At 38.2% G+C, this 24,065-nt stretch overlaps 1 protein-coding gene across 3 annotated transcripts in view; it reads right to left on the bottom strand.

Moving 5' to 3' along the window:
* Positions 1-3,475: 3,475 nt before the first annotated feature.
* The window catches only part of CCSER2 (coiled-coil serine rich protein 2), a 148,049-nt gene continuing 127,459 nt past the window's right edge, over positions 3,476-24,065 (bottom strand). For 2 of the 3 annotated variants that reach the window (XM_090057381.1, XM_090057380.1), the window contains exon 11: positions 3,476-8,728. In XM_090057381.1, the coding sequence (XP_089913507.1) occupies positions 7,901-8,728 (828 nt within the window). In that variant the 3' untranslated portion in view covers positions 3,476-7,900. The remainder of the gene's footprint in view (positions 8,729-24,065) is intronic. The other variant, XM_090057382.1, reaches the window with a different exon arrangement.

The following is a 24,065-nucleotide window of genomic DNA, read 5'->3' on the forward strand; positions in this document are numbered from 1 at the left end:
TTAGATTTATGGACACTTGGGTATCCATACTGCTCACGGAACCTAATGGTTACCTGTCTGCAATTGCCAAAATCAGCACTTACATGGCTATGAAAAAGGATCTAGACTTAAGCACTTAGAATATTTCTGTAAGGATAGAATGCTATTTTATAGTAGATGTTTCCAACTGCTCCGGATCTTATTGAACTCTTTTTGAAAATCCTGAATAAGTCAAATATAAAACTACTTTGATAATATTTGTTATTACAGTTTTAGAACCAACTCAATGTATTGTTTCTGCTGGCATACAGCCAAACTTTTATATAAAAAAGTAATGAAGTTTAGATTTGCACCAAACACCCAAATATTCAGAGAACTGCAAAGCCATTTGAAAAGCACTGGCACCTCCAACTACCCATTTACACCTGAATTCAGAACGTTACCTAACCCTGTGCTGAAGTCTCAGTGAAACTTGATAATAAATTTAGACATTTTAGAACAAAAGCAATACCGTGTATTTGGTTTTAAAAACATGGACTCCGAGAAATATACCATCTAGTAGGGCTGTGCAAAATTTTGGCAGCTGTTTTGTTTTGTTTTGGATTCATACCTGGTGATAGCAGTGGCTCTGGGCTATTTCCCTAGCTGGCAGCAGCAGCCTGAAACCCCACATATAGGTGGGGGCCCATGCCCCCTCCCCCGGGAGAGCTTGGGGAATGATCAGAGAGCTGGGGATTGAACTAGGATCTCTGGGTGACTGCTGGAGCTGCCCCATCTCCCAGGCAGCAAGTGGTGCCCTGCAGAGCCATGCTACACCTGCGTGATGGTGCAGTTGCCACACACGTGCCAGGTGGGGGGAGGAGGGGGTCATCCCTGCTGCCACCCAGTACATGGGGGGGGCTCTGCCACAAGCCCTCAGAGCTGGTGAGTGTACGTGTTGTTGTTGTTTTTTTTTTAAAGCTCCACACACTGACTGCAGAGCATGTGGATGATAGCACGTTGCCACTGCCAGCTGGGGCCAGTGCCAGTACCTGAGTTTGTCTGGTGCAGCCCGTGCCAAACACTGGGAAGAACCCAGTGATGGCAGCAGCAGCCTGCTGTCATCTCGCATGCAGATCCGGGGGGCCCACACCCCCCAGGGTGGGGTTGTGCCAGGCTCTTCCTAGGGAGAGCAAGCCCCTGGATCTGCATTTGAGATGACAGCAGGCTGACACTACCAGCAAGTGATTCATGTTTGTTTTGAACAGTTCAAGGAACAGTTTCACAAAAGCCCCTGTACCTATCTCCTAGAAACTTGGCAGGCTTCATGGCCTCAGAAGGGGCTAGTACAACCACAAGTTTCATCAGAATCAAGCAAGAAATGACAAAGTTATAGGCAGTTTTGTGATTCCCCAATATAGCTCATGGCCGAAACACCATCAAAATTCTGAAACAGCTCCAAAACAGTTTTGGCTGAAACAAAATGGGACAGTGATTTGAAACAGTGAAACAAATCACTGTCCCTCCAAAATGCCGAATCTGAAATGAAATGCAGGCATTTTGCACAGTCCTACTATCTAGAGTTGGCAAGCCAATCTATTGACTGGTCATTTGAATGCTAGGGCTATGTGAAGCGTCAGCCCCCGATTGGATTCGGCAGAGATTTGGCCTGATTCGGTGGCCAAATCTCTACATCCAAATCAAATAAGAGGACCCTTTAATCTCTCTGAATTGAATGGGAACCCTTTGAATCAATTCGGACATAAGCACAGCTTTAAATGTTTTTTCTAACATACTTCTAGGTAGCAGGGGCTCATGAATGCTGCAACGCTGGGGTGCAAGCAGCGCGGGACGGCTCCCCAGCATGCTCAGCAGCAGACCCAGAAGTGGACAGAAGCACTTCTGGTTCACTTCTAGGTCCACTAGGGTGCAGGCTGCCCCCCCCCTCTAGCATGGTGACTGGTGCCTCCTGGGTTGGGGGGGGGGTCACCTGAGCTGAGGAGGCACTGAGTGGCCTCCCAGAATGCTCCCTGGCAGACCCAGAAGTGGACCAGAAATACTTCTGGTCCACTTCTGGGTTTGCTGCCAAGCATGTGGAGGGCTCCCCATACTCCTGCGGGATACTCCAACTGCCCCAGCATTGCAGCGTTCACAAGCTGTGCCTGCTACCTCAAGGTACGTAGAAAAAACTTTTATAGCTGTCTCTATGTCCAAATCGCTGATTCTCTGAATCAGCATCAAATCTTCAGATTCAGATTTGGCCAAATCGAATCGGGGACAGTGATCCAAATCAACAAATCAAATCACTGTCCCTGACTGAGGCCAAATCCAAATCCAATAGGGCCCACTTTGCACACCCCTACTGATTACATATTTTTTGACCAAAGAATATAGCAATTTTCCAAAAACCCTATTTTTTGTAGCTTTCTTGACAATTTTTTTTTTTTGACACATTTCTTAATGGAAAAAGGTGTGTGTTTTCTGTGTATTATTTAGATCTACTGGCAATTTTTTTTTTTTACTGATATTTGACTGGTCAAATACCTAACCCTAATGCTACCTACAATTCTTCCTCTAGATAAGATATCCTTGAAGTTTCACATAGCATTTATTTTTCAGCATTTGAACTTTTAAAAAATGTTCTGTTTAATATTTCTTTTTGAGTTAGTCAATACACTTATGATGGTTCCTTATTAGTTACTTCAATGCACTTATGATGGTTCCTTCAATGTTTTCTTTCTTTTCTTCTTCAGCAGATTGTAGCACACCTTCTTGGCACTAATTTATTCTGATTGATATACTTTTTTTTTTACTTCCCTTTTCATGTGCTCAGACTGGTCAGATTTTTTACTACGCAAGTCTTTTTTCCCATTTCTCTCATGAAGTAACTTCTTTTCTTCTACAGCATTATTGACTGCTGGAAAAGAAGTGAAGATATGTAGAATATTGCATGAAGTTTTAACATAGTTCCTGTTTTGGAATTTCTGCAAGGTACCTAATAAATCCTAAAAAAGCCTCTTTTCAAAATGCCTATGTACATATCTAATATGTATATTATGCATATATTCCCTTTGGCACACACATAAGAAAACCAGTTGGAGGGAGAGTTAGGTTATTGTCCACCAGAACTTAATATTAGAAGTTAGTTCCACAGGAAAATCCCATATGATTTTTATTTCCCATCCTGTGTTATTAGTAGAAAGAGACAGGAAAAGAAAGAGACTTTTAAACCTGTTGCTTTGTCAGTCCAGTCCCATTTTTCTCATCCAAACTAACGCCAGAGAGCACAATTTCAAACTTAGTATTTCATTTTCTCCCTTTTTGTTTTAAAAAACAAAACCAAAACAATCCTTGAGGAAAAAAATCTCAATTCCTCAATCAGAAGGGGACAATTCATGTTGGGGGACAGGGTGGGGATGCAGGGGAAAGACAATTTTACAATGCTACTTTCTGGTGGGAAAATTCACAATTGAATCAAGCAGTAAATAAAACATGTGAATGCTAAAAAAAGCAGATACTTGTTATAATTCTGACATTTTTATTCACTAGAACAACACTGGGGAAAGAATCTTTACATACAGGTTTTTAAATTAACTTTACAAGCAAATTCCAATATACAGTATTTACTCCCAATTTGGTTTAAAAAATAAGAAAGAAAAACAACAATGCAAGTAATATTAATGCTATTTTTGTAGCTAGTACTGAATTTAAGACTTTAAATACTAACACAGAGTTAACATTTTTTTATCGTGGTGCTTTTATGCTTAGGTAGGCAGTGAGCAGCTTTACCATAACAGTAATTGAATTTCCTTGCTAGTATGGTTATAGATTAGTACAAAACTAATACCTACAACCATGATCACATGTTAAATTCCACTCTGCTCAGAGTAAGTTGCTACAAATGAGATAAAGAATAGATTTGGAAGCCCTGTTCAACAGTGGATTTCCATTTTGATGGTAGGAAAATATCCATATTATGAATACTATATGCTGTGCAAAAACTCTTCCAAACTACCCTGTGGAACACGCCATCTACCAGAATATGGACACGCATTAAATGACATGGCGTATAAGGTAGTGACATACAAATAAAATCAACCACTTATATGATGTTCAAGTCCTCTAGCATCTTTATGATACAACGTATTAGTATTTAGATCAAAGATGGAGTAAAATTAACTAATTTATGATACTGTCTAGTTGAGCTACACTGTAATATAATTTAGTTTGGGAACCACTTTCTTACCTTATTAATTATTTTTAATGAGCACCACATTATGGGAAGTCATTGATTTTTTCCCCACCGGTGGCTACCATAAATGATAGTTTCCAGCAACTTCAGGTATTGCACATGTTTTTTCACTAATACCTCCACAATATACTCTAGCAACATTATTCTAAGGGCTAAAAAAAAAAGATTTCAATGAAAGTTAGCTTCAAAAGGGAGCTCAAATGCCAGCTTTGGACCAAGTAAGGGGAATCTTCTGAGTTGCATCTGAAGTGCTTAAACTTCCATGGTTAAACTAAAAATCAATTCACAACAAAAATTCAATACATTATATGGATAATTTTACATGCTAGAGTATATATTAATTCTGTGAGATGATGTAAAGATATCTTGGAAACAACAGCACTAGCAGAGAAATTAGTTTCAAACAAAAGCCACACACAACAGGAGATAATTTTAGGCACAACTTCAAGCAATAAAGCTCATCTTTAAAGTGCAATTCTGTTTTTTCTTTTGTGTTTGTTCATTTGTTAAATACTTAATTGTCTCTTTATACACATACTGAACAGTAGCTTAATACTTCTCTGAATATTGCACAAAAGAATGTCTGAGACACCAGAAGCATGAAAAACATCAGCCATAAACAAATTTTTAAAACCTAAACAGTCTTAAGTCTAATCCTTTAGATTTATGTTTAGAATCATCTGCACCAGTACTGAAAGGGCATCTCCACTTCACATAAGGTGGCTAATTACCAGAAAGTTGTTTTTCATGCCTATCCCTGCTTTAAGTGTTTTATACAGCAACCTCATTTTCCACCCAGTCTCTCACTGAAATCTGACTTCAATTTTACGTCATCTCTCTCCCAGTTAGTTGCTCATTAACCGATTAAGTTTACCTCATACTCTGGACTTACTATACATACAATAAACCTTCCTTGCTAAAGCCCTAAAAGCCAAAATATGTAATTGTGTTTAGATAGATGAACCATTACAAACTGAACACAAAAACAATTAATTTCAGCTAGCACATCCCACATAAGATCTCTACAGTCAGCAGCTCTATTTCTTAATTACTTCCCTTTTCAGGTAAAAGTGGGGAGGTTCTCTATTTGTAATATATAATGTGGCAAAGTTTTCTGCGATTCTGTTATTTATCGTTCTGCACATTATATAATATAGAATTTATTTTTAAGAATCAGCTTTTATTTTATGAAAACCTTGATGAGCTTTTTGCTTTGTTCTTTTGTAGTCAGTAAAGGTGCAAATTTAAACTCTAACATCTTAGATCAGACCTGTTGAAAATTGAGAGGAAATGGGAATGGAAAACAAGATTCCATTTGAATAACCTCTCATCAACATTTTTAAAGCAAAAATAGCCTCTCTTTAGACAAAAACATACATATTTAAAAAATAAAATAACCTTTCCTTTAAAGGACAGTCAGCTTTCAGTTTAAAATCTATATAGACCTGAAAGTGAACCAAGAGTGCGATGGAAATATCAGCATTTTTCAAACTGGAGGAATACCCAGATGTCAGCAGCTAGTTTTATGGATGTGCAGAAAGTCAGTTTTTTCCCCTACAAAAGTAAAGACCTACTCTAGTTTTAGAGAGCAGCTATGTAGTCAAGAAGGGGAAGGAGTGAGGAAAAACAAAAACCCAACAAAAAACCCTCCATACCTCTTCTTTCTAATGGTATTTCTAGCAGTAGTCTCTTCATTGCATCCTATTTTGAATGATTCATAAGACACCTTTATTAACAATCCAAAGTGCTTTGTTTTTCTCTCCTTGAAAGGAGGACTAAAATCATGGTTCTAATTTGTTTCAGAAATGTAGTCAGATCTGAATTGAAAAGATCTGATCAGTATTTGCTGAAAGAACACTGAGCAATTTAAGCTTACATGGATGTGCACTATCTAGTGAAAAGTTTAAAGGATAACTCCTAAAAGGGACTGAGACACCTGAACTTTCATTGATTTCAAGGGGTATTTTTGCATCTGGATCCTTTTTTTTGCATCTGGCCTCAAGTCATTTGACATGCATGCGTCAGGGAAGCTATTCTTGGACTGAAGCTATAAAAACTTGGAAGTGAAAATTTCTGTGGATGCATGCACGCATACATACTCAGTTTATTTCTTAGAAAAGCTCACTTTAATACATCCTCATTTTGCAAAGTCCAAAATACTGTTCTTGCGGTTTGTTTCTTTTTTTCATTAATGTTTTTGAAAATAATAATTCTGCTGATTTTGAGGCAGATTCAGGTCAAGGGAGGGAGGGGTTCAGGGGCAAGATGCTATGGTTTTGGGGACATATGGATACATTTTTGGAACACTTTACTGGATATGCACATCCTAAACCCATAGTGTACATTTACAAATTTCACAATCCCATGGCCTCCTCTTCAGAGTCAAATATTTCAAGACTACCTTAAAAAAGAACATCTATTTACAGAGCAGAAAGTTCTTTCCTTATCTCGTTTCTGCATTCAACTCCTTCCCAGTTACCAGGAGCTTGTTTAGAAATTAGTTACTCCCCCCCCCCCCCCAAAAAAAAAAAAAAAAGAGAATACACATCTCTGAAAAACTCCTTAAAGTACCAGCTCTGATTAGGACATCATAGGATTGTTCAAAGCAAATATTGTGGGTTTTTAAAAATAGTTTTCAGAAACAAGTTTTATTATGTAAAATAGTTTCAAATCCCTACACATATGGCAAAGTTTTCTGCAAACATTTGAAGTCAGGTACTTGAGAGTCTTTCCAATATTAAACAGAAATCAATAAATACAAGTAGTACAATAAAGTTAAAAGTTTGTAATTAAAACACATTGTGGAACCCTCAACACAGGTATCATGTACCCCTTATTCCCAGAGGTTTATCACTTACCAGTTCACAAACACTTGCACAGGCAGGTTTGTGCACAAGTATCCTTAGCATTGTGTTTCAAAAATTGTCTCAATAATACCTAAACCATACTTCAAGCATACCAAAGTTTCACTGCAATGCATGAATGGATGGTATTTTTATATAGTAAGATGCATTTCACCCTGTGCAATTTGCTTGCTTGCCATCTGTGAACAGTGAAAATGAGCTAGAAAACAAATATAGTAACTCTCTGATTATAACAGAGGAAAAAACCCAAACATTAAATGTATGATGTACATCACTTGTGATTATTCTGAGAAATATGAAGATTTTGCATAGGCCTCTGGAATATAGAGTCACAATTATGGCCAGAAAGAGAGCCTTATAGATTTAGTCTCTGTAAAAATATTCCACTACTTTAACCTAATTGGTAATAAGAACCTAGAGATTTACTAGTAATTCTATCAGATAATCCAAAAAGGACCAGAAATGATTTCTGCAAGCATTCTCTCCTCCACAAATACACAGTATAGCATCTCAGTAAAGTGTGTAATGGTCATTGCAAGCTTCATCATTTACTAAATTAAGAGAACTGATGGGCAGTTCTCTTGAGAACAACTGCTAACAAACTTTGAACATAGTTGGACAATTTTGATCTTTTACAAGAATCTGCATATTTGATAGTTTAAACTTCAGAATAGGTCAAAATCTACTAGGCAAATGTTATAGAAAGATGCTAATTTTAAAATTAATTCAGGGTTTAGAGGCTCTTTGTAAAGAAGCCTTAACCAAGGCAGTCAATGTATGGGAAACAAATTGATGTATGACTCTTTTCAATGAGATGTGCACGTTATTAATGCATCTTTGGTTTAGGGAGGCGGGAATGTCGATTAGAGGCCAAGCTATCCCCAGAATGCAAACTGATGTTTTGATTTTGCATATTTTCCTTTCTTTGTGTTAGTGGCCTTGGGATGCTAGTCTTGGAAGAGGTGTTTTGAGGCTCCTGAGATATAAATGAAGATTTAGGGATAGTTATTTGCTTAGATTTAAGCAAGAAAACAGTTGCTGGGCAAAGTTTAGACATTTTCTGGCTCTGTTTACCCTTTAGGTTAGCCTGACTGGATGTTGGCTGTAGGTGTATTGGACTACTTGGTGATGGTATTTCAGGCTCCTTGGAAGCTAGAGATGGTTCAAGATTGGCCATTGTAGGAAACACTAAAGCATTTCGGCTTGGGGGCTTTGCAATTCTTACAGTCTTTGGCTGAGAGGCATGGTTCACGGATGACTGTTTACTTCTCACAGCTAACTTAGTCTGCATCTTTCTTGTATTCATGTGGGCAGGTGTCTGAAAAGACGAATCATGAGACTGTAGTGTACTTTCTTCATTACTAGCCATCTCTCCACGTTCTTTAGCACTCTTTTTAAGTTTCATATTTTCTGTCAAAAATGCGTTCTCATTCAGATCTTTTATACCTAACCGTATACTCAATAGAAGTTTCCGTTCATTCAGGCTATTTGCATGAGACGCATCAGCAGCATTTTTATTCTGATGATCACCATTTTCATGCAGGCCATGTTTATGGTATTCACTGGGGGCCTTGATATGTGACATTTTAATTAATTTTCCCTGGGCGAGGTCTGCGGTATTGGGAAGGCTGTTGGAAGGCTGTAGTACTTGAGGCTGTTAAAGACAGAAATTATATTAATAATATTAGATTAAGGAAATGTATAGTTAAAAACATTTTGAAAACAAGGTATGCTGACTGAATGCTAAATGAAGTTTACATATCCAGTTTGCATATTAAAAAGTTGATTTAGGCAGAAAAGATGGATTCATAAGATACATCCAAGTGGGATTGGACACATACAAAAAGAAATGTCAATATACATCTCCAAATAAAAAGACCGACAAGGAGAGAAATATATTTATTGATTTACAGCGCAAAATGTAAAAAGATTTGGTCAACTAAACAGATAAACGTGTGTTTATTTGCAATGCAGTGCAGAAAACACAATAAAGTCATGTCCAGGAGTAGTGAGTTCAAATGCAAGTGCCTTACCCAATAAAATATTATTTTTATTAGACTGCATCCATCTCATCTTCTCCATAATTATTATTTATTTATTTAGTTATACAACACCTTTAACTCATTTTAAAGATCTGTAAAAATAAATATGGAATTTACTGGACTATTTAGTATTTGTAGTGCATTTAGAAAGAATTTCTAAAATTTAATTTTCTTGCCCAGCTGAGGACAGAGGACTTGTTATAAATTGGCCCTAATAATATGTAGCTGTTTTATCTTGAAGGGCATTCAGATAAACTGATAAATAGACACTGTTCAACAAAATGACATTACAGAGTATACCTCAGGCTACATTTTATGTATTGCATTTATCACCAACAGATAAACATGGTTTAAGGGAGACTTTACATTTTATTTGAAGGTAGAATCTAGCATTACAAATATGAGATGTGTCAGTATCTTCTCTGGGTCATTTCTATTTTTCCTTCGCTCTTCCCTGAAAAGAGACTTTACAGATCAATGTGTGTACTAATCAAACACATTCTTAACCTTACATTTGTATGTGGATATTGAAAGAATTCCTCATGATTCTGCTATTCACAGTATTTAAAAAAAACGAAATCCCAAACCTACCATACTGCACTTTAACTATTAAAATTCAACATCACCGAATTTCAGACTTGGATAATTTTCAATTTTTCATTTTCAGAAAGAGAGACCACTACTGCCAAAGTACCTTTTTAAGGACTGCTAAAACACAGAAATAGTAGGATAAAAGTTTTACAAAGAATTATTATTTTTGTTTCATGTATATAATATGCAGTCACACACTATTCCAGTAAACCCAAAGCCACATTTGCCATTAGATTACTGAATGAACATCTCACTTCAGTCCTCACTTTAAAGGATTTATTTACCATTTTTATCAATATTACCACTGAAGCAATTTTTTTTGTTTAAAAAAACCCTCATCCATCTTTTTCTTGCCTTGACAGAAAGATATGTTTGTTTAGATCTAATACATATGCAAAGGACACTTCGCTCTACTAACATGAACCTCAGCACTCATCAGCTTTTACTGGGTTGGTCTTTTTTTCTTTTTTTTGTTTTTTACAGGGAAAAAAATTGAATGCTCTTAGTACAGTTCTCCTTCTAAGGTAAATTCAAAAGGAGGGGGAAGGATGAAGTCTCCTGAATGAATTGTTTTGTTTTTGGGTAGACAGGTTGGACCAGTGACATCAACAAGGGACAAAGAGTTAAGTGAAGACATTAAAATACACTGAATACTGCTGATTTTAGAAAAAGATAAAAAATGTGACTGCATGAGAGATGAACAGTACCAAAATGTAAGTTTTTAATAATTATTTTCCTGTTCCATACAGTAACCTAACCAAATCAGTGTGGTAGTCCTGGTCTTTCCTTTCTCACTGAGCAATTCTTCTAGGAATAGAGGCAAGTACAATCATTTATAGATATTAGGGCTGGAAGGGACTTCAGAAGATCATTGAGTCCAACCCCGTGCCCCAGGGGCAGGAAGTCAGCAGAGATCATAGAATTCCAGCAAGATAAACATCCAAATGTCTCTTGAAGGCGTTCAAAGTAGGTGCTTGAACTAACCTTGGTGGCAGTCTATTCCAAACCTTGGGGATTCGGACAGTAAAGAAGTTCTTCTAGTCTGAAACACTCATGGATGAGTTTGTGACCTTTGACCTCGTCATCCCTTTGTATGCTCTGGTGAACAGACGTTCTCCCAGATCCTGGTGAGCACCCGTGATAAACTTATAGGTAGCCACCAGATCACCCCTGAGCCTGCGCTTTTCCAGGCTGAAGAGTCCCATGGCTCTCAGCCTCTCTTCATAAGGTCTGTTTTCCTGACCTTTGATCATGCACATGACTCTCCTTTGAACCCCCTCAAGCTTCTCCACATACTTTTTGAATTGTGGAGCCCAAAGCTGGACAGAGTACTCCAGCTGCGGCCTCACCAAGGCCGAGGACAATGGGAGAATGACATCCTGGGATTTGCTTGAGAAGCATCTATGGATGCAAGCCAGCACTGTGCTTGCTTTACTAGCTGCAGCATCACATTGAAGGCTCATGTTCATCTTGTGGTCAATCATGACCCCCAAGTCCCTTTCATTTGTTGCGTTAGCCAGCGTAGCACTGCCAAGCCTATAAGCATACTGCAGGTTTTTCTTCCCAAGGTGGAGAACCTTGCATTTTTCGGTGTTAAACAGCATCAGGTTCTCGTCCGCCCGTTTCCTGAGCCTGTCAAGGTCAGCCTGGATCGCCCTCCTTTCCTCAGGTGTGGACGCTTTACCCCAAAGTTTGGTGTTGTCAGCGAACTTGATCAGTCCGCTTTTGATACCAACATCCACATCATTAATGAAGATATTAAATAGTATAGGCCCAAGGACAGAGCCTTGAGGGACCCCACCAGTCAGAGGGCACCATGACGATCGACTACCGTCAACCACCAGCTTCTGGGTCCTACCATGGAGCCAAGTCCCCAGCCAGAGGATCATGGTGAGGCTGAGGCCGCAGTTAGCCAGTTTTGATAAGAGGTGATCGTGGGATACCAAATCAAAGGCTTTTTTGAAGTCAAGATATATGAAATCAATCTCTTCTCCCTTGTCCAGGGGATAGGTCACCTGGTCATAAAAGGATATAAGATTGGTCAAGCAAGACCTACCCACAACAAACCTGTGCTGGCTATCCCTCAGGATGTTGCCATTGGCCAGTCTGTTAAGAATGGCATCTTTGATAATCTTTTCTAAGACCTTCCCCAGGATTGAGGTCAGGCTGATGGGCCTGTAGTTTGCCAGATCCACTTTGCTCCCTTTCTTGAAGACAGGCACCACATTGGCCTTCTTCCAATCTTCAGGCACATCACCAGAGCGCCAGGAGTTCTGTGCCAGGGGCTGAGCTATGATGCTATCCAGCTCCTTGAGTACCCTGGGATGTAAACTGACAGGGCTGGCTGACTTGAAGGTATCCAGCCTCTCAAGGTGTTTCTTCACAAGGTTAGCATTGATGACAGGTAAGGAATCTCCCTCACCTGGGCTATTATTCCACTAATAATATAGTAGTAACAGTTTTAATATGCAAATTACAGTTTAAATAATAAATCCCAGTGATTTTCTGTCAATTTTTCTAATATTAAATTTAGCAGAGATGGGAGACCACAGGACCTCAAACTAAAATCTGTTTTTCCTGAAAATACTTTACACAAAAAGAAACAGCGTTGGCCAAAATGTTCTCCATTTTGGGAAGTGCTTTGTGTACTTTAAAGGAGAGAAAATTCTGAGATACAGAAACACACAGCAGTTTAAGAACCACTCAAAACGAATGCATGTGGAATTAGGGTAGAAAGATTTAGCAAGTAGTTTAGATTTAACTTCATAAAGAAGAAAAATGAGTATGTATTTTGTATGGCAGACTGTACTCCACCAATGTTTAATAGATGCAAATAGTGGTTTCATAAAAAGGGGGAACAAAGTCAAAGTCAATGTTCATACCTAATGTGTATTTACTTACATAACTATGTGCCAAACTACCTCACAATGGTTATAATCAAGCATATGCTAACCATAAGCTGTAACTAATTAGACAAGACAACCTCAGTTTTCTACAGTTAAAGTATGTGAATGGACATCTGAAAACCAGCTTAGAAACTAGCTTTTGATAATGCTGTATTTAGAATGGCATTTTACAAATTGGTGCCAATATGCAGAATTATATGACTCGCGACAAATCTCCTACATTTGGCATTACATAAAGTATGTAAAAGATAGATATGGTATATGAATTTTGCTAGCGTCCTAGACATCTTGCATAACCGAAAGGGGCTAAAAAACTTATTAGCATGATGCGAGCGTAAAAACACCACTACATGTAGATTTTTATGGTACTAATTTTACCATGTACAGTTTAGAATTTCCAGTGTAATATTCAGTTCACTGAGAAGTTCTGAATAAAGTACCAATTTCTACTTTTGAGCTTCAAGCTAATAATACCACTTATATCAACATTACCAGGATTATCACAAATGACTTCTAGTCAAATTGCTGGAGAGCTGGTTACCATCGTCAGTGGTTTTGAAAGTAGGAAAAAGGAGAACAATTCATGAAAAGGCAAGGCTACTTTTGAAAGCAGTTAAGTAACGTTCAGGAAATATTTGCAATTGAAATGTACATTTACTACTCTCATACTCTTCTCCTTTGTCCTTTATCTGGTTTCTTTGTACTTATACAAAGACGTGGTTAAGTGTAATAGATATCTGATAGTTAACTGCCTAATCATAAAAGTTTCTTAACAAATAAGAAAGGAAAAAATAGCATCCTTTCCACCAGCAATTAAAGCCAGATACTTCATGGAACTGGCTCAGAAACCTTGAAGTGCTCTGTATGATTAGACATCCTTTTGGGACTGATTCACATACTGATGGGTCATAAACCAGTATACAGTATCCGTGTTAACAGGGTTTCTATGTATGATTGATGTGAACAAGATTCAAGTGCACAGGACTATTTAAAATGCATTCCCTTATGCATTCCTATGCACACGGTTGCTGAGTTATGGTCTGTTTGTACCAGCATACAGCTCAGAAAAGGCACTCAAAAATTAAAGTACAGTATGTAATAGGCTTTGTACACATATTCCACTAAAATAATGGAAGGAATAGACTTCTATATCTACTCATTAGGTGCACCGCTTACTAAATTAGAAAAGTAATCTCTGCTACATTCGTAGTTATATATGAAGCAGAACTGTTTTCAGCTCCCTTAGAAGGAACATCTCTGGGTGATGTTACAGTCGGAAAGCAATTTATCAGTGAAAAAGACCACCCATAACAGACAAACATGTATTCCCCGAGTCACTCTGATTAACACTTTAAATGGTAAGCATATGTTTAGTGTCAGTTATTAATATTAAATTCATTATCATGAAACTGACAGAAATAGAAATATCATTATTTTAAGGTTCACTCTTAGATATTGTTATCTTTAAAAGATAACTATATCTTTGATCTCAGTTCTACATAGAATGCCTTTGTGGAATACATAGGGTAGTATTTACTTCTCTTATTAATATTTTGAAGTGTGTAGGAAACAGTGCAATATGTAACTTGAGAACTGCATGCATGGCTTTGATAGGCATGCATCATGCAAAAGAGAAAATGGTTGAAACATGTAAAGAGGAGATGGGAAGAAATCTGAAGTTGTACTGTACCACGCTTTATCACAGAAGTAATGGACTAACTTCTCAACTCCTTGCCAATGGCATAATGGGAAAGCAGAGACAAGAAAAAGACAAGGACAATGATGTCAGAGGACCAAGACGCAACAATGAGAAAACTGTATGACTGAACTGTATTATTTTTCATTTACATGTTAAATAACATGTGTTCACTCATTAGAAATCCAACTTCCAGGAGCAAAGATTTTCATGCAGTTTAAAGAGGCTATGGTACATGTAATACATTCACTATAGTACATGTAATGCATGTACTAAGATGTGCCAAAATGCCCTCATTCCTAGAACCTAAATGCTTCAACCTTTAATGTTTTATGTATTAAAGGTTATCGATAATTCTTTAACTACAATGTATTATAGTGAACGTAATGTGTTTTTTCACTCCGCCCATTCTGTCTCCCACTGTATATTATGCATTATCTTGTGAAACTGTAACTCATAAGGTATTTGTGACCTTGTCAACTGCAGTGCTTATTGATTCATCTTCCTGGTGACTTCCCTGTTAACAAAAAACCTTTAAAATTTATTGCAGAAGACCCTTTTTCCTTGCATCATGATGATCAATATATTCTCCTAGAAGGGAAAAAGCTTTTGAATTGAAGTTAGCTTGACAAATAGCTAGACAACCACTGGAAGGTGGTTAGTGCCAACTTTCCAATGTGACATTTACTTCTCTCCTAGGGTGGGGGAAGGGGTAGAAATTAAAACAGCAGACCTTAAAATCATATTTTTTTATCTGGAAAGTTTCAGATATACCTGTATTGGCACTCTCCTACTTAACACAGTACAGAAACATTTAAGGCACTAGGCAAGACTGATTTTACAAACAATGAAAATAAAATACTTTATTTCTTTAAACCCGAACATATTTCATATTTTTGTTTAATGTGCCCTATGTAAAATAACATGTAGCAAAAAGTTTTTATTGGCATTTATTTGGGATAGTTTTAGTAAAATCCATTATTATTGCCTTTTAAATATCACTTGACCAACTACAATAAAACTTTATACTCGTACTTGGTGTATATGACAATAAATATACTCTCCATGTATACATTTGTAGAGCCATATGTGTATGCAGATAAGCATGTGCTTATATAAAATTGAGAGTTAAGTTTCAAATGCTTTGAAACTAAATAATCCTTGTCCCTTTCCTAAATGTAATCTTTTGCTCCCCAACTTAGGATAGTTCTGTTAAAAATAAATAAATAAGCTAAAATACTCTCTCAAAAACAAAATGAGAAATAATATCAAATTGCAGCAATAAAGATGTGAAAACCAAAACCAAATAAATTGCATTGAAGTGGTAACTGAGTATTTCCAATACTTAAAAATCTCTCTCATAACACCAGCTGGGTAGCATTCATGATCTGTGACAATTCATGTAGCTGTTTTATTTTGCTTATAGTATCTTCTTGTGCAGCTCAAAACTGCAAAGAACACTAACTGGCCCATGAGAAATATTTCTTGTAAAACATTTAATAAAAACTTATGAATACATTTGTTTTAAAAATATAAAGATGTAAAATAGCATGTTAACACTATTACAAGGATTTGTAATCAAAAGACACACAGTAGCTTATTTTTGTTGATGGCAGTAAATCAAGAAATTATCTTTCAGAACTGCTATGCTTCTTTCACTTCTAACATACATATGTGGAGAAAGTACAAAATGATGTGCCCCACAGGCAAAAAATTCTTGAGAATTAGACTACAGAATCAGTTCACTCATGTGAAAAATCCCCCGCCCCCCCCAAACCTTCTTTTTTTTTGGTCTGTGGGGCACAGACATTTGTTTTCCAACATGTGCCTAACCTAGGCCCCAAAGGGAAATTACTACAACACATTTTGTGTTTCAAAATGAATAATAATTAACAAGTTTTTTTTACCCTCAAAACTACATTTCTAGAGCTACTGTATTAAGTGTGTGAATCAGAAGTATATGAGTTGTATGTAGAAGTGGATGAATCACAGGAGAATATTTAAGATTTAAGTACCATACTACAGCTTTGGAGCTAAAGAAATAAGGCATTCAATCTTGTTACTAAAAATGTCATAAACAAATTACTTATTTGTTCTGTAAAGTAGCCACAAATGCAGTATAAATAATGTCTTTACGTGACAGTCTATTAAAATGCATGCATCGGTAAAAAGACTGTTATCGTCATGACAGTGCATACAGTTAAAGTTCTGCAAGTAATGCCAGACTAGAGATGATACTTCCATGTCAACCTTCAGGAGAAAGTTGCTAAAGGAAAGTGGTGTTTTATTCCTATTGGTGACCCAAATCCCAGACTTGCCCTGTAATATCCCTTCCAGAATAACACCCTCAAGGTGATATTTACAGGAATAAGCAGATCTGAAAACACTAAAACAGAGGGGTTACACATGCTATTGCTATGAATAATCTCCTTTTGAGGGAACACTTTAAGAAATGATGTGATCCTGTAGGTAAGCATGTATGTTAAAAAATGCACAAAAAAATCTCTACTTTAGTATCTTCAGTATGCATTTTCATGATCAAATTTAACAATGAGATTTACAGGAAAAGGTTACAAAAACTCAAACAAATAATTATAGAGAAAAGATCTGTCTTTCTAAAAAATGCAACTATTAAAGTTTGCCTGATTACACTAGTCCACTTTCTTATCCGTTTTAATGGCAGAGCATACTGACAAAACACAAAGAGAATTTGTGCTTTTTCAGGGCAGCTTCATATAGATTTATTGACTTCAAGAAACTATACAAAAGCTTAAAGATGAGATGATGATGCTGAATAGCTCAGGAGGTTGGTAATTTTTAAAAGCACTTCTGCAGCCACTGGAGAATAGCTCAAAGTATCTTGGACCAATTCCTAGTGCACAGATGCCTGACACATCAAGACACTACTGACACAATTGGACATTCTTTAATTATATGCTCAGAACCACCATAAACTGAATTCACAGAAATCCCATTGCCTCAAAGGGGAATGTTTCCAGACAATAGCCGACAACATTGGGTATGGCAATGCAACATTTGTGCACTGCTACTGCTAGTGCTATACCTGTGGATTGAACACTTAGTCTATTACCTTTAACAAATTCATATCTTCTGTGAAAACTAAATTCATTATACAAAAAAAAAGTAGAAATGTGAAAACAAGTCCAATTAACATATAGGAAACATCCATTATAAAAATTTTAGTATTTATCCACTTTGAATTTTTCAGACCAGTGTTTCAGAAAAATGTCAAGATAGTAGCTGAAGTGTAAAAAATGCTGTCAACATGACATTTTCTTAAAACTGAAATCATTTTTAGAACAATTACAAAGTATATTTAATATAATCTTAATTTGCCAGGATAAACCTTTAAAATTCCCAGTCTCCTGAGAATCTACATTACTTTAATAATTGTAACTTTTTTTTTTGCACTTCTGATCCAGATGCTCTTGGGTCCAGTTGGGCATCAGCAAGCTCACCATTATTTATAAATTAGTATGAATAAAGTATTGGTGTAATTAATATTATTTCTTTGGTCATACAGCGATGTACATTAAGACAACAAAGTACAAATTAAGACTTACCATTTGCTATTTTGTATGTAAACACAATTTAAATAAGCAATTTTGCCTTTTGCATTGCGGGTCCAAGGCAAGAGAATAATTGCATCTTATTTCAACTCAAGCAGTAGCTAGCACAAAAGCAATGTTAATATATCACGCATGTTTTAGAGCAGCCAATTCTTCAAGGTGTTAGATGTTTTTTCTTTACAACCAACATTTGAGGGAGGGAAATTAGTTTCAGCAAAGCAATTCTGAAAAAAAATATTTAAAATTTTCCTGGATGGCAGTGAGAATTATACTATTTTTCTCATTAAAATATTTAACAAGGAATAAATTATAAATGCATCCCCACAATATCTTATGTAAACATGTCTCTATATACACGTGCACACATACACACATGCAGACCTTGTGAGCCAACAAAACACACACATGAACAGGACAGCACATTACAGCCACAGAAAGGAAAAGAAATGCAGCAAGCAAGATGCAAGTTATTGACAAGAGTGGACACGGGGCTTATTCAGGTCGACTTCAAGAACCGTTGCAGTAAATCAGCTAGTAATATACTGTAAAAAAGCTAAAGTTGTATAGGGACTGAAAAAAGCATTTAGGTTAGGCCAGAGAGTATAGTATATGCCTGTAAGTTTGTGCCTGACAAAGGAAGATATTACATGATGAACAGTGCGTGCAAAAGGGAAGCCTCTACTGGAACATGGTGAGGGATGAGTGAGAAGTACAGACTCACTCTGTCTGCGGTGCGGTGGAACAGTCCGTGAGATGCCCTGGAATGAGCCCTGCCAGGGAGAGGAGGGAGCAGAATACCCACCCTGTGCAGAGAGAGGGGGGGTGGGGGGGAGGAATATAATAAAAAAAAAGAGAACAGGGAAAAATAAGACACGAAAAAGCCACACTTCCTTTTCCTGGTAAAATACAGTATTACCACATTTTACTATGATTCCTGTGTGTTAACCTAAATACTAAAACTTGCTAAACTATTAGCCAGTCCAACTGATTTATGATTAACTAGATTAGATAAAGGAAAGGGCATCACAAACAGCATAGTAGGAAAATGCCTCTCTACTTTAAAAAAGATGGAAAAGGACACATTTTTGTCAAAGTTAGTCTTTATGAAGAATACTGAAGAGAAATAAGACTGTAGGAGTTAATATCATATCATGAAGACAGGACTGCCCCCCACAGCTGGTGCCTGTATTGTTACAGCCCTATGTGAGGGAGTTAAAGAACATTTCACTAAGAAAGATGCGTGGTTCGTTCATTCAAGGTTTGTTTCCTTACATAGAGAGATTCAGAAAGCAAGGAGCTGTGATAGAGAGAGGGAAAGGAAAAAGATAGAGGGAAGTGGGAAAACAGGCAGAGGCAGCTGTGATAGAGAGATATGTGGAAAGTGTTTAGAAAGAGAAGAGAGAAGAAGAGAGTAACAGAGTTTGAATGCCACAGCAGGCAGGAAGAAAGAGTAAGGATGCAATTTTAGGAATGACTGCTCTAGAGCAGGGAAAAGATGCAGTTGCTTTAAGAAAAAGTCGTGTCCTGATCATGCTGTGGTCTGTGTGGGTTATGTACAACACCGTATAACGCTGGTCCAATAAGAAGTCAGTAGCAGAGAAGACTAAGTTCTGTGCTAGAGACTGTGAACGTTTGTAACACAAGCCAAGAGACTGCAGGGATTGTTGAGTGTTTGTGCAAAACAGTGTTGTGTGTTTGCTTTGTGCCTGCGCTGCAAGGCAGGGACTCCTAGAAGTGTAAAAGTATATCCTTATTGGTAATGGGGGTGAGATGTAAGAACATGGAAAAGGCTTTCTAAGCAAAAATTCTGAGGGAGAAAGTGTCCCTCTGAGGGATGCCAATGTCCTTGTTGCAGTTGGGCCAGGTTGTCACTTTAAAAGATGAGTTTTTCAGGAGGGCTCCATTGAGCAATTAATTTTGGGAGCCTCCTTGTTAAATAAACCACCTGACCCTCAAGGAATAGAGTGAACAGTCTTTTTTATGCTGTCGGCCACCCTTCTTGGCTAGCAGGAAGGAACGGTTCTGAGCCGTTGAAAAACACACTCAGGCTGATCAGTGCCACCCCTATGTTGAGGCAGGAAAAGACCATAAAAATCCTCAACTTAGGATGGCCACCCTCCTATAGGTAACTGCTCCACTTTTTCAGTATAAAAGAAAAGCACTCCAAGAATGCAAAATGATGTGTGCACTGCCACTGCACATGTCAGCATTGTATACATTCATAAATATGAATAATCAGCCACTGCAAGGAGTTTTCCTCTAAAAACTGAATCTGTCTGTGGATCCCACACCAGAAAACTACTGTCAAATATAAAAAACAACTGGAAAGTTGTTTTTATATTTGAAACAAGGGCAGCAAAGTTTTAGATTCCACTTGGTTAGCAACATGATATTTATTAAAGGTTATGTGTATTTTTTTGGGGGGGGGGTTGTTTGTTTAACTATCTGATAAGATGTCTATCTCCCTTCTCTAAACTATCTGATAAGATGTCAAAATGTTTGGTTTTGTTTGTACTTCTCTTAAGGATATAAATGCTATTTAGAATATCAGTATAATAAGATGTATGTAAAAACTGCATTCAAAGTCATATTTTAATAAGGACAGAGACAACTATACCATTGTAACTGTTCAAATCAACCTCATTATGTTATTTTCTTTCTCTTCCACCCCCCCAAGGTTTTCCTCTTTCAATATCTGTTAACTGCCTAAGTTTTGTTTTAATTTCAAACCAGCTGAAGATGGCACACCTCCTTTCTATATAGCCGGACAAGGGTGTTCAAACAGTATAGTGACATCACCCTTGTGTAAGGTTGATTGGGGGGAATATGTAGCAAAACCCCCAGTTTTGGGGGGATTTTTTTTTTTTTTAAACTTTAAAGTACATTCCTTCCCCTTCCCCAACTGTTTCTGATTTTTTCTCTCCTTCTCTATTCCCTATAGATAAGTATAAGTAAGCTAAGATGTAGGGTAAGCTTTAACATTTTATTTTAGGTGGTAAGTTTTATTTTTCCCTCCCCTCTTTGCAAATAAGTTCCCTGCTATTTTGATATCAATACCCACTGTTTTATAAGTGATAATTACTATGTTTGTACTGATTTTATATTGTGTGATTACTGTTTTAGGCTTATATGTGTAAGTTAGCATAAGTCATGTCAAATTTCCATTTTGTATGTCAAGCCTCCATCTTGTGTCTTCTGCCCAGGCATCCCCTGTGTTGCAACTGTATGATTCATGTACCCCTCCCATGTTAATTGGTTCCCAGATGAATAAGAGTGATTGGGAATGATAAAAATACAATGGTAGCAGGTCTCTACTGAATGGTCTGTAACAACCAGGCCATCACCTCGCACTGATTCACCCAGGAACCATGGACCTCATCCAGGAACAGAGACAAGAACTCAGCATTTGAAAGACAGACCCTGCAGAACCAGCAACTCCACCATTGTACCCCACCATTACAGACACCCGAAACTGCACATCCCTCCATGGAGCACACATGCTCACTACACTGGGGCTGACTCTTGCCTGGGCATGCCTCCTGTCACTAGGGTCACACACCGTCTGCCCCTATAAACAGGGGCAGTGAAGACAGACCCAGTGGGACTCCCTCTCCATCTGGACCAGAACCATGCCACACCACCTATCCACCCAGAGGCCCTGCCGGCGACCACCCTCTGGACAACACCTACTGGACAAGGACCCCTTTCCAACCTGGATAGGTAGCTATCACCCCCCACCCCCTCTTCAACCAAGGACTTGGACGCTGCTTGTCTTCCCTACCTGGACTCCAGCCCTTCCACTCAGTCTCTTTCTCCTGCTGCCACTGTGAGTGCTTGTGTGTGTATGGGGGAACTTCATGGGGCTGTGTGGTGTGTTGTCTAATAAAACTGTTATTTGGACACCGAAGTTGGGTTTTGCTTTACTGTGGTTTGGTCCTGCTCCAATCTTTGCTCCTCGCCCCTCTAACTTCTGTCTCATTTCTCCCTCTCCTGCTTCTGGCTTACTGCCACCTCCAACACCTGTCCTGAGCTCCTTTCTGCCTCCAAACCCCCGTTTCTTTGCCACTGTCTTCTCCCCACTGCTTTTTCCTTTTCCCCTGAGCAACCAGGTTTCTGCCTCAGTTTCTTTCCTGACCGTCTCCTCTTTGCCACTACTTATCTGCCCTCCTCCCCTCACAATATCTCAGCTGTCTGCCTCAGTTTCCAACCCCAGTCTACCTTAAGTAAACCCAAGCCTCAGTTCGTCAGCCAGCTTCTCTGTAGCCCACTGGTTCTAATCCTGGTTCTTGCAAGTTTCACTCCCTACACTTTAACTCTCTCTCACCTGAACCTTCCCCCAAGTATCCCAGGTACCCCAAGCACACACATACACACTGTACCATCCAAGTTAGGAACTTACCTGTATGTGCAGGTGGGTTGTATGTGTGTGACCTGGTGAGTGTGTTTGAGTGTGTATATGTCATTGTATGCATGATATACGAATTAGTGATCTGTGTCTAACTTTTGGGGTGTATGTGCAATAGTGTCACAGCCTCCTGTCTAACAGCGCAATATTGAGATCCTGAGAGTTGACCTGACCCCAGAGGGAAACATGCTATACAAAAAATGCTATCCCTTGTCTAAATATGACCAGCTTTTACTATTATTACAATTTTTATTCTACATACACCTGGCCTAGTGGAAAATATATTTTTTCTCATTTTGATAAAGACTTTCTTTCAGTTTATCTCAAAATTTAATGAAAAGGAGGAGGAGGATGGGAAAGATTTTGAAACCCTTGAGTAATTTTTTCCCCCATAATTTTCTTGAACATTTAATCAACAACTTTGTTTTACAGATGAAGAAACCAGCAAAGAAAGGTTAAAGGACATGAATGAAATCTAGCAGTCAGTGATTTAAAATGAGAGTACAATAAGGTGGTTCTTTTTTAGTGAGTGTTTCATTCAGTTTTCTACATCAGTACAAGCTACTGAGTAATTCTCCACCAGTTTAAGTTACTCAGTTACTGAGAACATTATAGCTAGGGACAAGTGTTACACAAACCGGTTTAAGTGATCAGAAACTGGTTTAAACTTATAACAGAACAAATGTCCAGTGCACATAAACCAATCTGAAAATGGCTGAAAATAGTTTGAGATAAACCTGGTTGAATGTAGTATCAGACTTAACTGATTTGGGTCAAATCAGTTTATGCAATGTCTGTCCAAGACCCATTGCTGGTTTAAGTTAAATCAGATTCCCCCAGCATCCCGACATGCTCTCCCGACTGGGTGGGAATCTCTGCTCCACAGCAGGGCTGACCCCTCCCTCCTACTTCCCCACCCCTCTAAGAAGGGATTCCGCCATCCCCTCTGCCTTAAACAGACACAGCATTAGCTAGCACACTACATGCTAGGTATGGTCCGTGCTGTGGTGGACAGGACAAAGGCAGAATCAACAGGTAGCTGGTAATGTCCCTCTGTTGTTTTCTTAAAGGTGTGATAAACATAGAGTTAGGGGTGATAAACACAGTGTTATATCAATTCCCTGCTGGGCTGGTTGGGGGGAGGGGGGACCCCTCCCTAATGAGAGCATCCTGCTGGGGCATGGCTATGCCCCCATCAGCTCAGCATTGTGGAATGGAAGGGAGGGCTGTTCTAGCACCCCCTGGCTTGTACTCTGTGCTACTGCAGGCATGTGCCAGTCTAGCCAATCTAACCTGCTTCTGCCTAGCCAGGTTAGATTGAATCAATTCAGGCTCAGGCTTTTTGAATGTCTGCCCCTAGCCTATATGAAGCAGACAAAAACCAGACTCTTATCTGAGGAAGAGTGATGAAAGACTGGTGCTTGCCTTAATGCAAGCAAACTGCTTACCTTAGCTTCTATGAGGAGACCATAGGATTCTTTTGGACCTTGGAGCCTAAATGTGAAATTAGGGAAACAACCTCTGTGGCTCAAAGTCTGGGGGCAGTCATAACAGGTGCAGTTTAAGTCAACTACCCTACCTGCTATCAAGTGCTTCTTTTTGCCGAATACAGTGTGCTTTCCAAACATTCCAGATATTGTGATCATATGGTACAGAAGCATCCAAAAAGGAATTCAATGCTGAACAAAATAAAAGATGAAAACCATAAAACACTGAAAGATTTAAACCACTTGAAAATAAGTAAGCTGCAAACTAAGGGGA

Source organism: Crocodylus siamensis, chromosome 7 (genome assembly GCF_052110815.1).
Source record: "Crocodylus siamensis isolate JL-2025a chromosome 7, ASM5211081v1, whole genome shotgun sequence".
In the NCBI taxonomy this organism is placed as follows: Eukaryota; Metazoa; Chordata; order Crocodylia; family Crocodylidae; genus Crocodylus; species Crocodylus siamensis.